Genomic DNA, 15,350 nt, shown 5'->3' with positions numbered 1-15,350 from the left:
AATACGTCATCTTATCAGCAGTGTGCTAGGACTGCAGCACAGGCTGTGGCTAACGTAAAGTAACTTGTATTTGCACTAAAGTATTAACTCTACCGGACTGTGGATGAATTTGTTGGAGTACAGTTGTGGCACGTGCGATGATGCTCGACGAATATAGCTAGCTCGATTGGAAGCAGTCAGTACTGAAATAGTTACGTAGCTAGTTATTTAAGCTGTAATAATACAACACCGTATGTTGGCTAGCCCACCATTGGGTCATTAGCCTTTTTTTGCAATCATGAATGATTTTTAGTGTTTCGTGGGGGGGGGGGGGGGGGGGGGCATGCCTGCCCCTCCATCACCTTCTGGCTAGCTACGCCCCTGATTCAAACTGCTTTTGTTGCACCAATTGTTTTGTCTGAACTAGTGTTTTATAATAACACACAAGGCATTTGGTTTCCATCACTTGATGCACGTGATAGTGATACACTTCTGACAATGTCCAATTCATCCTTTACCAACAATGGTAATGGTGGCATAGTTTGTGCTGTCCTCAGTGAGAACTCAGGAAAAAAGTTAATATTGTAGTTGAGCATTCTAACTTTACAAACAACAGTGCCTCTACTGCTTCTGGTAGTGCAGTATATTTCCACTTTAACACCAATGATAACAGTGTTTATAACGTATCCCTACAATACTGTAACTTTACTAACAATAACAATCAAACTGTATGGATTTTTACATCAGAGAGTAGAATGTCATCACATGTGGTAATTATTAATGAGGTTCTGGTGATGGGTAGTCAGATGACAGGTAGCCCTTCTGGTGGTGGAGCTGTTTCTATTATTCTCAACGGTTTAATGAACAATACTTTCATTATCACTAATGTGAGACTTTTATCCAACAATTATATGGGAGTAGCTGGAGGTTCTTTATATATCAAAACTGCTAACACAAATAATCATGTCACTATCATAAACTGTCTCTTTCAAGAGAACACTGCTAGTGGGGAAGGTGCAGCCTTGTTTCTTATAGATGGTAATACTGGAAGTAGTGCAACTGTGTACCGGACATTTATATTTGTACAATCAAACTTCATTAGTAACAGTGGTGGTAGTAGTGTTGTGTACATTTCAGCTGGTTCAACTTTTACAACATTTTGGGTTTACGAGTCAACATTCTGCAACAATATTGGTACAGCTATACACTTACTATCATCCACCTTAAGATTTCAAGAGAATGTTATATTCAGTAACAATTCTGCCAACAATGGGGGTGCACTTTATCTTGAAGGTGGGACTAAATTTCTTTTTGAAAATGAATATACAAGTCCATGTATAAAATTTCTTAACAATTCAGCTGCTCAATATGGAGGTGCAATATATGTAGACCTTGATTCCAACTGTGGTGTAGTATTTCATACAAAATCATCAAATCATTATTTTAATGCCACATTTTCCAACAATTCTGCTGGAATATCTGGCAGTTCAATGTATTTTAATGTTCACCGGAATTGTATAATTAATCCTGATTATGAAAATACCAATTCTATACTACATCTCCCATACCATTTCAAATATGATGAATCCTTTTCAAATGCACTAGTCTCATCGCCACACTCACTAATGTTATACTTCACAAAGCACTATGGTGTCCAAACTGGTGATAACACATACTTTGCTAAACACAACATTCTAGGTCACCAGATTTCATTTAATGGATCTGTCTTTGATTATTTCAATCATTCTGCTGCGCCAACACAGTTTGATGTTCAGTGTCAAGACAATTGTGAAGATATTGAACTGGCTGATAATCGTGTACTTGTTGACAATGTTTCAAGTCTTAGTCTCATTTTAACTGGTGAACAAGTCAGTTCACATGGAAGAAATGTCACTCTTATGCTGACATCAGTTCTTGAAACTTTCAATGAAAGAATTTCTATTTCAGTAGTAGTTGAGCTAATACCCTGTTCTCCAGGATACACATATGATAGAACCTGTAATTGTTGTGATTGTTACCGCCATCAGGATATTGTGGAGTGTGTTGATGATTATAATGAGATAAAAAGAGGTTATTGGTTTGGTACTGTTAGGAATGCAACTACTGTATCTCTTTGCCCAAACCAGTACTGTGAGTATGGTAAGCATCGTAAAGAGACCAGACCAGGTTATTGTATTATACCACAAGAAATAGATGATCTGTGTAAACTACACAGGACAGGAGTTGCTTGTGGTGACTGTAGTTCAGGATATACGCTAACATATGATTCACCTGACTGTATCAACCATCACCAATGTTCACCTCTAATGACAACATTAGTTATAGTGTTGACTATCCTGTATTGGATTGCTATAATAGGAGTTGTGTTTGGCGTGATGAACTTTCGGTGTCGAATATCATCAGGTTATGTGTACGGGATACTCTATTATTACAGCATTGTGGATGTATTATTGGACAACAACCCCTACATTACTGGTGGTGTGTTTCAGTTAGTTTCCATACTGTCAAGTTTTGCTAAACTGTCACCACAACTATTTGGTAAGCTGTGCTTTGTAGAAGGACTGAGTAGAATTGATCAACAGTTCATTCATTATTCACATGCAGTAGCTATTTCATTGTTCTTGGTGATAATCATTATTATAGCAAGACACCGTCCAAAGGTTGCCTACTATGTCAGCCACTGTATAATACATGTCATCTGTCTTCTGTTGTTGCTTGCATATACTTCACTAGCATCCACTTCATTGCAGTTACTAAAGCCACTAACATTTGCAGGTGTTGATGATGTTTACGTATATTTGTCTCCAAGTTACAAGTATTTTAGAGGTCTTCATACCTTCTATGGTATTGTTGCTACATTATGTGGACTAATTGTTGTGATTGGTATGCCATTGATACTACTGATACAACCATTCATTAATCCTGTAGTGAGTTTCATCAAAATTATGCCAATACTTGATCAGTTTCAAAGCTGCTACAAAGACAAGTATCGCTACTTTGCTTCCTACTACCTTATCTGTCGACTAGTGATTATCCTAATTGTGTTTATCTGTGACAGCAACTACTACATCATGTTATACTATCTACAAACAGCCTGCGTTATTATTGCCATGATTCATATATGGATTCAGCCATACAAAGATCACTTTCTCAATGGATTGGATGGTGTGATATTGTTGACACTAACCTTAGTTGTCAATATTAACTCATTCACTTTCTTGTCTACTGCTACTCCAGGAATAATTTCAGCTCTGGTGATCTTTCCTCTGCTAATCTTCTGTATCACTGGGATTAAGAAGTTGATTAGTTACTGCATGTCAAGGAGAAGAAAAGTAGAGGATGATTTTGGTTGGCTTGATAGTTATAATGATGAGCGAGTTAATAGCAACAAGAGCGAAAAGATGATATATGAAGGGTGAGACTTTAATTTTATATTAATTTATGTTGTCCCAAGGTTGCCATGCTATTATAATTCTTATGCTGTTCGGGTTAGACCTTTTGATTGATGTGGCTTTAAGAGAGTATAGCGATATGCTATACTTTCATAAAATGTCGTAATGGCTTAAAAGTAATATTGTTACTGTGCACAAGCTCAGCAGATGTTTAACAGAGTTGTAAGACAGTTAAAAGGTGAGGGTGAGGGAGTATAAAGAGCTGCATATAGCTTAAGAATATTAAAGTTCCTACCAAAACCTGTTTTAGCTCTCCTCCTCTTTCTCCTTAATATAACTTTACCGGCAAATGTGTTTGATATAATTACTGCAGGAATGTGTAAGTAACTATCATATACAACTCCATTTCAGGATTATTGGAAACAATAGTGTTAGCACTACTGGAGATGATGATGATGATGATTATATGTTGGACCCAAGAATCATGACATGAAATTTCTTATTAAAACACTGTAAAATTACATGTTTACTTCTCAAGCTAATGTAAATAGAACTCTATGTTATTTTTCTATGTCTGCATATTTTGTTTGAGCACTGCATTTCTTCTGTAATTTCTGCACACTGCACAAGTATGTATGCATTTATGCATTCTCATTTCTACATCAAGTTATGCTGCATTATATTACATACTGTATAGCCTCAGCTGCCTCACATTTACCCTACATCTAAATGCTTTTTATATAATATAGTTATTTTAATTTCAAAGCTTGGCTCTTATTTGTGGAGCACATGCACAGTCATCTCTTATAGTACGCATTTCAGTTGACATAACATTATTCTTTTATGTAGGAATGGCTTGTAGATGTATATACTTCAATGGTGTAATTATGTATTATCATAATTAATATAAATCTTTCTTGGTCAGTTATTGATGTTATACCTTTTGATCAAAAGTATTATAAGAAACAGTCACTTGTACTTTCTTGCACTGTGAAAAAAGCTCAGAATAATAAGGTCTATAACAGTGTTATTATGTTAGTATTGGAATGAAATAGTACAGCATATATTAATAGATTAGGACTTTACTATAACAAACTTATTGAATACATTTAAAACAGTCATATATTAGAGATTAAATCACTAGTATAGTGCGGTGTATTATCAGACTATACTAAGCCTATTTCAACCATATATTGGCTACTATACTACTGTACTTTCCTATAATCTGTGGCTACCAATTAAATAATTTTTATAATTATATTTGTAATGAATTTAATTCTGTAAATATGTTAAAACCACAATAGGTACAGTTAGTAAATCAATGTCTCCTTGGCCATGACAGTATCAAATCAATTTTGTCATTTATCAGTCTTTATCCAACTGCAGCAGGTAAGACAGTAAATACAATTCACAAGTTCCATTACAAATTACCTGTATTATCATCACTATGTAGAACTCTGTGACAATCTGTTAGTCGTCTGGTAGAACTGTCCCACAACTCTAATACAAAGATTGTAAATATAATGTGTATTCTGGACAATCGTTGGACTTACAGTTTGTAACAATAAGAATTTCATAAAACCGAGACCTTGTCTGGAAACCTAGTATTACCATGTAGAACGGCGGCTAGGTCCCACAACACTATTAAAGATGGTAAATGTAATGCGTATACTGAACAGTCATTATACTTACAGTTTGTAACAATCTTTTAAAACTGAGACCGACAATCCATGTACAACTAAGACAAGTCTGATAAGACCAGGTCTCACAACCCTAAATGGAGGCAAACATAATTCATACTAGATGAATAAAAATTGGAAATTTTAAAATGGGAATAGGGATTGCTGAAAAAAGCCACCAAACAAGAAGAGATCGCTGGTGTGGTAATGCAAACCACAAATCCCTATTTTGACTCTCTGTCATAAATATTTAGTTACATGCTCCCCTGAGTCATTTTAAAATAAGTCAAAATAGGGAATTGTGGTTTGCATTACCACCCCAGCAATCCCTTCTTGTTTGGTGGCTTTTTTCAGCGATCCCTATCCCCATTTTAAAATTTCCAATTTTTTTTCATCTAGTTTGTGTACTTTTTATTAACCCAGTAATGGATTTGTTTTACTGATAATGATAATTGTTGTAGATATACGTAGAGCAGTTTACAATTAGTGGCTGTCAAGTTCAGTGTAAGCTTTGTTGCTATCAGAAACACCTGACTGCATTATTAGAGTATTTACCTGACTGCTCTTGACTGTGGACGAGACTATACATTTCACACAACAGTGAGCAGCTGTTGTCTAACTTGTCTTACTACATGTGTCAAGACTTTAGTCTCTTACTCACATTAGCATCCTAATGCAGTGTTCATGAATATACACACACCAAATGGTATGATACTGAGCTATAGCTACCTGTCATAAGACAACTGAAGACATGGAACTCTGACAAGCATATAATTATAAGTTAAAATAGTCAGTGGCTGTGCGTTTATTATTTCAGCCAAGACCGTACACAATAAGAATAATAATGTACAGATTTTCCATGGGTACATGGACTACAACATTGGCTCACTGGTGCACAGTAGTATAAATGATAATATAATGCTACGTACAATATAGTTTGTGTAGCTAGAGTTCGTTGTTCATGTGAGTATTGTATTCATTGAGTATACCACAGTGAAGAAATCTATGTTGAAATGTATCTAATCAAAAACAGCCAAGCTGTAAAAAAAGGTGCGGCCCCCAAAAAGGCCATGGTGAAAAAAGATGTGAAATCCAAGGTGGCGGCCAAGAAATGGCTGTGATGGTAGGTTAATGGTTAAATTTTAATAACGACAATTCAGGTGAATTTGGTGCCAAGACCAAGTGGCACAAAATTCACCTGAATTGTCATTATTAAAATGTAACCATTAACCTACCATCACAGCCATTTCTTGGCCGCCACCTTGGATTTCACATCTTTTTTCACCATGGCCTTTTTGGGGGCCGCACCTTTTTTACAGCTTGGCTGTTTTTGATTAGATATCACTTCTTTTTGTATTTGTATACTGCAAAGCCGGCCTATGGCTGGCTTTGGGACTTTTTTAACCCATGTGTTTTTTTCTTTACCACAGGAAGAAGAAAAGAACTTAAAGAAAATTTGTAATACTTCAATTATTTTTGATTTTATTAGTAAATATACACATTATATACATATATTTATTACATGCCCATTATTTCCCACAGGATATTTTTTTTGCAGCTGATCTCTCTACTGGGTGACTTGAAATGTAGCTGAACTCTCTACAGGATGGTTTCTTTGTAGCTGAACGCTCTACAAGGTGACCTCTTTTAGCTGGTCTATCTACAGGGTGATTTGTTTGCAGCTAAACTCTCTACATGGTGCTTTCTTTGTAGGTGAACTCTCTACATGATGGTTTCTTTGTAGCTGAACTCTCTATAAGGTGACTTCGTCTAGCTGAACTCTCTACAGGGTGATTTGTTGTAGCTGAACTCTCTACAGGGTGATTTGTTTGCAGCTGAACTCTCTACATGATGGTTTCTTTGTAGCTGAACCCTCTACAAGGTGACTTCGTCCAGCTGATCTCTCTACGGGGTGATTTGTTTCTAGCTGAACTCTCTACAGGTGATTTTTTGCAGCTAAACTCTCTACATGGTGGTTTCTTTGTAGCTGAATTCTCTACAAGGTAACTTCTTCTCTACAGGGTGATTTGTTGTAGTTGAATTCTCTACAAGGTGGTTTTTTTGAGGCTGAACTCTCTACGTGATGGTTTCTTTGTAACTGAACACTCTACAAGGTGACTTCTTCTAGCTGATCTTTCTACAGGGTGAATTGTTTGTAGCTGAACTATCTACACGGTAACTTCTTCTAGCTGATCTCTCTACAGGGTGATTTGTTTGTAACTGAACTCTCTACATGATGGTTTCTTTGTAGCTGAACTCTCTACAAGGTGACTTCTTCTAGCTGATCCCTCTACAGGGGATTTATTTGTAGCTGAACTCTCTACAAGTGATTTATTTGCAGCTGAACTCTTTATGTGGTGGTTTCTTTGTAGCTGAACTCTCTACAAGGTGACCTCTTCTAGCTGATCTCTCTACAGGGTGATTTGATTGTAGCTGATCTCTCTACAAGTTGATTTGTGTGTAGCTGATCTCTCTGCAGGTTGATTAATTTGTAGCCAATCTCTCTACAGTGTAATTTGTTTGTAGCTGAACTGTCTATAAGGTGATTTGTTTGTAGCTGATCTCTCTGCAGATTGATTTGTTTTAGCTGAACTCTCTACATGGTGATTTGTTTCTAGCTTATCTCTCTACAGGTTGATTTGTGTGTATTACTAACTGATCTCTCTACAAGCTGATTTGTTTGTAGCTGATCACTCTGCAGGTTGATTTGTTTCTAGATGATCTCTCTACAGGTTGATTTGTTTGTTGCTGATCGCTCTAAAGGTTGATTTGTTTGTAGCTGAACTCTCTGCAAAGCGTTTTGTTTGTAGTTGATCTCTCTACAAGATGATTTTTTGTAGCTGACCTCTCTTCAGGGTGATTTGTTTCTAGCTGATATCTCTACAGGGTGATTTTTTGTAGCTGACCTCTCTTCAGGGTGATTTGTTTCTAGCTGATCGCTCTACAGGTTGGTTTGTTTGTAGCTGAACTCCTTACATTGTGTCTAGTTTCTAGCTGATCTCTCTACAGGGTGATTTGTTTGTAGCTGATCTCTCTACAAGTTGATTTGTGTGTAGCTGATCTCTCTGCAGGTTGATTTGTTTTAGCTGAACTCTCTACAGGGTGATTTGCTTGTAGCTGAACTCCTTACATTGTGTCTAGTTTCTAGCTGATCTCTCTACAGGGTAATTTGTTTGTAGCTGAACTCTCTATAAGGTGATTTGTTTGTAGCTGATCTCTCTGCAGGTTGATTTGTTTTAGCTGAACTCTCTACAAGGTGATTGCTTGTAGCTTAACTCCTTACATTGTGTCTAGTTTCTAGCTGATGTCTCTACAGGGTGATTTTGTTATAGCTGATCTCTCTACAAGTTGATTTGTTTGTAGCTGATCTCTCTACAAGTTGATTTGTGTGTAGCTGATCTCTCTACAAGGTAATTTGTTTGTAGCTGAACCCTCTATAAGGTGATTTGTTTGTAGCTGATCTCTCTGCAGGTTGATTTGTTTTAGCTGAACTCTCTACAGGGTGATTTGCAATTGCTTGTAGCTGAACTCCTTACATTGTGTCTAGTTTCTAGCTGATCTCTCTACAGGGTAATTTTTTTGTAGCTGAACTCTCTATAAGGTGATTTGTTTGTAGCTGATCTCTCTGCAAGTTGATTTGCTTGTAGCCGATCTCTCTACAGGGTAATTTGTTTGTAGCTGAACTCTCTATAAGGTGATTTGTTTTTAGCTGATCTCTCTGCAGGTTGATTTGTTTTAGCTGAACTCTCTACAGGGTGATTGCTTGTAGCTGAACTCCTTACATTGTGTCTAGATTCTAGCTGATGTCTTTACAGGGTGATTTTTTTATAGCTGATCTCTCTACAAGTTGATTTGTGTGTAGCTGATCTCTCTGCAGGTTGATTTGTTTGTAGCCGATCTCTCTACAAGGTAATTTGTTTGTAGCTGAACCCTCTATAAGGTGATTTGTTTGTAGCTGATTGATCTCTCTGCAGGTTGATTTGTTTGTAGCCGATCTCTCTGCAGGTTGATTTGTTTTAGCTGAACTCTCTACAGGGTGATTGCTTGTAGCTGAACTCCTTACATTGTGTCTAGTTTCTAATTGATGTCTCTACAGGGTGAATTTTTTGTAGCTGAACTCTCTACAGGGTGATTTGTTTCTAGCTTATCTCTCTACAGGTAGATTTGTGTTGATTTGTTCATTGCTGATTGCTCTAAAGGTTGATTTGTTGTAGCTGAACACTCTGCAAAGTGTTTTATTTGTAGCTGATCTCTGTACAGGGTAATTTGTTTGTAGCTGAACTCTCTCCACAGTGACTTGTGTGTAGCTGAATTCTCTAGAGAGTGACTTAATTGTAGTTGAATTCTCTACAGGGTGCATGACTTGTTTATAGCTGAACTTTCTTCAGTGTGGCTTGTAATGTTCTGAATCTCTATAGTGATATATTTGCTTAACTCTCCACATGGTGACTTGCTTCTTGCTGCACTGTCTATAAGATTAACTGTTTGCAGCTGAACTCCCTACAGAATAATTTGTGATGTTATAAAATTCTATAATGGAGTAAATAAATTAGCCGAATGCTCTATTAGGGTGACTGTTCTATTAGAGTATCTCGATCTCGCATTTGCTACACGGAGTTGGCTTTAGAATCATAACTCAGTGGTTTGTAATCCGATTCTTCTGTACTACTGCAAGGCCTTTCTATGAATATTATTCCAGCTATACACCGATTTTCAGCTCATTGCTCTAAGCGGTTTGCCTAGTAGGCGTGAAAACTAATACTTTTTTATTCGTAAAAATCGATCGCGTAATTGTGACACAGGTTGGGTTTTGTATCATATCTCCATGGTCTTTATCTTGATTCCTTTCAAACCACCAAAAGGCACTCCTACGATGGTTACTCCATCTACATAGCAATTTTCAACTCATTCCATGAAGCGGTTTACCCTGTAGGCGTGACAACAAATCGATCTTGTTTTACGCGAATAATCGGTCATAACTCCTGAACCATTCATCGGATTTGCACCAAATTTGATGCTAGGATTCGCCGTTGGACTCCCTTTCTGTGTGCCAAATTTCATGGCGATCGGAGTACGCGTTTGCTTGTTATAGCAATTTTTGCAAGTGTGCGAAAAGACGAAGAAAAAAAAAACGAAACTTTGGCAGCTCGTATCTCGGAAATGGCTGGAGCGATTTCCTTCAAATTTGGAATGTAGACTCCTCTGGCTGGCGGGCAACTGTGTAGCAAATTTGGTTCCAATCGGATAAGTGATAACTGAGATACAAAGGTGTGAAAATGACGTTTTCGTTCTTCCTGTCAATATACTCACGGGTGTGGCGCGCCGGCTCCTTGGACTGCACGACACACTACCGTGTGTCTTGATATGAATGCATGACTTCCCATAAACGTTATGTGTTATTAATACTTTACAGTGACCAGCACTGAAGGTCTGAAGCTAATGTGCATGCACAAACATCGTTCATAAACAACAGTCAGGTACTATGTATAGCTGCAATGCCTATTGTAAACCATGGGTTATCAACAGCATGAAGCCATGTTGTTTACACAATGTGGTCAGACAATTATGGCACTCACGAATATTTTAATCAACACTAATACTGACTCCACCCAACTTTAGGCTTTACGTGGAAAGGAAATATGGTTTATAGAAACTATATTCATAACAATGAAATAATCTCTGGTGTCAGCGCTATCACTTCTTTATGTCTCTGAGAGAGCGCTTGTATGGTCGCTCGTAGCGAATCGCGACCGTGCGCTTACAGGAAGAAGTAGACTATACTCACCACGCAGAGACGCCATGCGCGATCTTCTAAGTCTAAGAAGTGCTGTTCAATACTTGATTAACTCTGCAACAAAACCCAAAGAAGCTCACACAATGGAATCCTGTAATTTTATTGTTATACGGCTTCTTTAGTATACGGAGCTGCTGCCAATAGTGTAATGGTGAAGAGAACTTAGAAAATTTTCGAGGTGTAGGGTGGTTGGCGATCTGTGGAATACGGGCTTATTAATAGGTCATGGACACGTGGAAGGATTCAGTAAGCATGGCGATATAGTTTTTAGGGCGAAAAAGTAGATAACTTTTGCTGTACATGAGTGAAACAAAATAATATTATGAATAATAATTATACAACCAAGTACTAAGAATAATACGAAATGTGGTAAAATTACGTCATTAATAATGAATGAAATAAATAATGTTTGAGAAAACTACGAGGCCTAGAGACATGAACTAAGCGGGGATAGATTCGCCTGTGAATGAAGGCACAACCGTATAATAAGTACGCCTGTTCGTGCTGATGACTTTACCGCACGTGTAATTCTATATAACGCCCGGCATTACGCCCTTGTTTAATTACAGATTGCTCTAAGGAGAAGATTAGTAAACGTCCACGGAGAGGCCAGGCGCCACTTTACTGGTAAACAAAATTTACCAGTATGTTTAAATGTTTGTAACTGTGTATTTTGTGTGCAGGATATGCGCTCCAGGCGTCATGCAGTGAACAACCAGCTGATGACCAGTTGGGATACCAGCTGATACATTCATAAACAACCAGCTGGAACAACAAGGTAATGAGTAATGTAATACTTGTACCGGTAATTGTATTATACATACATCTTCATCCTTCATCTGGCTTGCTAGCGGCTGGAATTATTTTCCACTAGGCTCGGCTTAACTTCTACTCTACTGTGAGTCTGTAATAGCTCAAGAAGCCGATGCAGTGCTGCATATACAACAATGTGTAACTATCTCCTGTATGTTGTGCATGGCTGTATGCATAATATTATAGACTGTAATCACCACACCGCTGATATACTGGTACATCACCAGTGGCCTCAAGTTACAACAGAGTCCATTGTGCCATATTGGCTTGATTGGGCTAATTGTGCGCCTTCATCATATCCCTTATTCTGCATAGCCTCACTTCACTGCTGAGTCATCTTCAGAGACACGTCACACCTACAATATATAGTTATTTTCAATATATCTAACTTAACTTGGTTTTTGTGTAGGCTGTGTTTTAGTATTGTGGTTTTCTGATGCCAGTTAAACTCCCTTGCCTGTGTATGTATGCATATGCATCATTTCCACCAGTACATGCACACTGCTCTGAGTGCTGCCTATGGCACTGTTTATACTTGCCCAATGGGTAGGTTGCAACGTTGGTGTATGTACTTGGTTGTATGTGACGCGGTCCTAGTAATAATAATAATAATATGAACAAAACGGCAAATTTCAGTTTTATCCCAAATACACATACTGTTTCCTTTTCACTTGATACTTACTAGCGGACCAATACTAATTGCAAATAACCACCAGAGGGTTGTTTTGAGTTGGATGATGCTTTCCAAGGTGGTTTTTAGGCATGCGTTCTATTAGAGTTTTTGCAAAAAACATGGGCAATTCCTATATGAACCCACTATCGTGGTTCATGATTCTGGATTATTTGGTGTACTTACAGGTGTTATCAGTGAGTCTAACCAGACATAAAACAGCCACTTAGTATGTGACTTTGTTGGGCTAACGTGTTACGTAAGCTCACAAGAAGCATCTGATACACTGATAACCAAGTCCAAGAATCTTGTAATCACTAAGTACAACTGAAACAAGACTAAATATAATATAATTTGCATACTCTCAGTGAACTTACTTTTGTTAGCAATACGAGCATGGTCAGTGAAATAAGGATAAACAAGACGGAACAGGTTCTTGAAAGCACTCAACTCATTTACAGTGCCAGACGAGGTAGCAGCCGTCAGCTGTTGATAAAAAGTAGTGAAAAACATGATGAAATGAGACCGGTTCCCAGAAGAAATGAGACCAGTTTCCACAAACCTAAATGAAGGTAAATATAAATTGTATACTGGACACTCTCAGTGTACTTACTTACAGATGTTAGCAGTAAGAAGAATCTCCTAGAACTGAGACCAAATCTGTAATTCCTACCCTACTGAAAAGAAAATGAATAAAAACACAATCAGGCTTAATGCACTTACAGCTGTAAGTAATTAGAAGATGACGTTGAACAACTCCGTGAAAAAAGAACAAAACTGTCCACATATGGTCACTACCAGATTCTTTAAAGGAAGCAGCTGCCACTAACACTGCAGATGTTGTACACTGACAGCCTGTAGAACTAAGAGGTTCGACAAGAAACTGTACCTCTGAAGAGATAATATACAAATTCATAACAGCAGACCATGCATACTCTTACTGTTGATGGCTGATGAACTGTGTTCACTCGTCATTCGCCATAAGCTAAGATAACAGGATATAAAACATGTAATACGTACACAGCAACACCAAAGTTGAATCATTTGCAGGCCATTGTCATACAATACACAATAAACAATTTAATACGGCTAAACCTATCGTACAAGCTATCATTTTAGTCTAATACTTACTCATCTAGAGCTGTTTTTGATTGCTGCCATCAAAGGAATTCGGTCCACTTGGCCGCGCCACTTCACCACTACAGCCAGCAGGGATGTACAGTTGTGGTCCATAACTATCATTGTGGCTCATTGGACGATGGCGCCGATCGCGCACACTCTCTCCGCGAGATACACCGTCATATCACTCACATTTACAACTTCTGATACAACAATAGCGACAAAGATGGCGACTTAATTGCATCTAATACGCATGCGCACACCACTGACCCTTCAATTTTAAACAAGCATTACTACGAACTTTTGCAGGTGTGCTAACTGTGCAAGAAAATCTAGATTTGTATGACTCTTAGATTGAATAATTAATTTTTCTGGTATTAGCTATATGCTTTACCGTATGAAAATGTGTGCGTATGAAATTATCACAGCAAACTGAAGTTAGCTAGCTCAGTATAGTGATTAACAGAAGTGTAGCTACTTATTGTAAAATCATCATGACTTTGTTTGGTACAGTAAAAAAAACTTAAATCACATGAGATGGTGATAATGAGATGGTGAAGCTAAAAATGAGACAGTAATGAGATCTGATGGTGAAGCTAAAAAGTTATCACATTTAGTTAAGTAAACAAAGCCATACAAAGAATGTGTATTAAACCAAAGTATAATCTGTTTCCCATAATATAAGATGGGGCTTATACTAAAGTATAAGATAGTTAGTATAATACAAGACTATACTGAGATTATTTGTATAGTTTAAGCCATTAGATATGCCATCTCATATTCCTCTTTTTTCACAATGTTGGCCTTGCCTTTTTACAGCCAGCTAGGCTGCTTTTGCAGAGTACCCTAATATGCAGTACTACCATACTGTATGATAATTTAGTTTACTTGCTGGTTATCAGCACCAGAGCTGATGGACATTTAGGTCTCTGGCTCTAGCTGTATTACATTAACCATACACAAAACATGCATATGTCTTTATCCTAGTATGTGTTTACTACCTAGGTATAGCGATTTATGTAACGCCTATAAAGTCAATGTATTTTATGCTATAATTTGTGGAATGTCAGGATTTCAGGTGTTTACAGTGAAAACGTTGTGAGTATGCCAGTAGAGTTAACTCTGTGATTCCCAGAATATTGCATTTCCTATATAATTGAAATTGCAAATTAGTCTCAAAGAAATTGGTATAATCCAATGCATAACCAATTAACCCATGACAAGATAAAAGTTTGTACATGCTATAGGAACCAGAATAAACTAGCAAGTTATAGCTTACACAACACAACAAACAGTGTAATCACGCAAGTGTTTCATATGTTACTATATTACGTATATGTGACAAATGTACTAAGGTTTCCTGAAGCCCTCATATGACTCTTTCTACACACCTGTAGCTCATGCCAGGACATACAACCAGTTTTCAACTCAATGCCAGAGACGAATGTTACATCCATGTGCTAAAATAATCACACACCTACTAATTGTGAGGTGCAAAGTTAGACAATGTTTTATTGTAGCACATGCACTTATCTGTTAACCATATTTTGTTCACTTGAAAGTGTCTCAGCGGTAAGCATACATTTCACTTTTTCATACCCTATAGAGCACTTCAAAACTTTATGGCATTATATTAGCATCATGTATACCCAAGTACTAGTTATGTTGAATCACTTTTATTCAGTTACATTTCTGACCAAAGATATTGTTAGTTTTATAAATGTAATAATTACAAGCCTGCATGTATGAAAGCTACATTATAATTGTACATGTGATGATTTACTACAATCATCATATAATACTGTGAATGGTTCACATGCTACATTTAGAATTTCTGAACAGTCTACAGAACTAAATCATATGGTTGGTGCATTATTACAACTGTGAGATGTTTTGCAGGTTAC

General features: G+C 37.3%; 1 protein-coding gene and 2 long non-coding RNA genes across 9 annotated transcripts; 2 read left to right on the top strand and 1 right to left on the bottom strand.

Annotated features, from left to right (window-relative positions):
• The first annotated feature begins 734 nt into the window (after positions 1 to 734).
• On the top strand, positions 735 to 3,910 carry LOC136264908 (uncharacterized). The gene is made up of 2 exons (XM_066059674.1): positions 735 to 3,394; positions 3,783 to 3,910. The coding sequence occupies exons 1-2, from the start codon at positions 735 to 737 to the stop codon at positions 3,862 to 3,864; spliced, it is 2,742 nt and encodes a 913-aa protein (XP_065915746.1). The 3' UTR covers positions 3,865 to 3,910.
• A 709-nt stretch (positions 3,911 to 4,619) lies between these two features.
• LOC136264542 (uncharacterized) lies at positions 4,620 to 13,807 on the bottom strand. 7 transcript variants are annotated; one of them, XR_010705168.1, is made up of 10 exons: positions 13,459 to 13,805; positions 13,269 to 13,312; positions 13,051 to 13,218; positions 12,945 to 13,001; positions 12,705 to 12,889; positions 12,514 to 12,654; positions 5,064 to 5,144; positions 4,925 to 5,012; positions 4,803 to 4,871; positions 4,620 to 4,751 (listed from the first exon to the last, which is right to left on the bottom strand). It is a non-coding gene; the product is annotated as an uncharacterized lncRNA (long non-coding RNA). The 7 variants fall into 7 exon arrangements; XR_010705173.1 differs by having other exon boundaries at positions 12,514 to 12,665; positions 13,269 to 13,807; XR_010705172.1 differs by having other exon boundaries at positions 12,941 to 13,004; positions 13,269 to 13,805.
• Positions 11,258 to 15,137, top strand: LOC136264543 (uncharacterized). Its single transcript, XR_010705174.1, has 3 exons — positions 11,258 to 11,471; positions 11,528 to 11,622; positions 14,844 to 15,137. It is a non-coding gene; the product is annotated as an uncharacterized lncRNA (long non-coding RNA).
• Positions 15,138 to 15,350: the final 213 nt, after the last annotated feature.

This window comes from Dysidea avara, chromosome 8, assembly GCF_963678975.1.
Source record: "Dysidea avara chromosome 8, odDysAvar1.4, whole genome shotgun sequence".
Taxonomy (NCBI): domain Eukaryota; kingdom Metazoa; phylum Porifera; class Demospongiae; order Dictyoceratida; family Dysideidae; genus Dysidea; species Dysidea avara.
The sequence above is the reverse complement of the archived record's forward strand: the minus strand, read 5'-3'. Positions and strand labels throughout refer to the sequence as shown.

Excerpts from the sequence above, each read along its gene's own strand:
- LOC136264908 (XM_066059674.1), top strand. The coding sequence starts at position 735 with ATGTCATCACATGTGGTAATTATTAATGAGGTTCTGGTGATGGGTAGT. Across the intron at positions 3,395-3,782 it reads GAAAAGATGATATATGAAGG|GATTATTGGAAACAATAGTG; the intron begins GTGAGACTTTAA and ends ACTCCATTTCAG.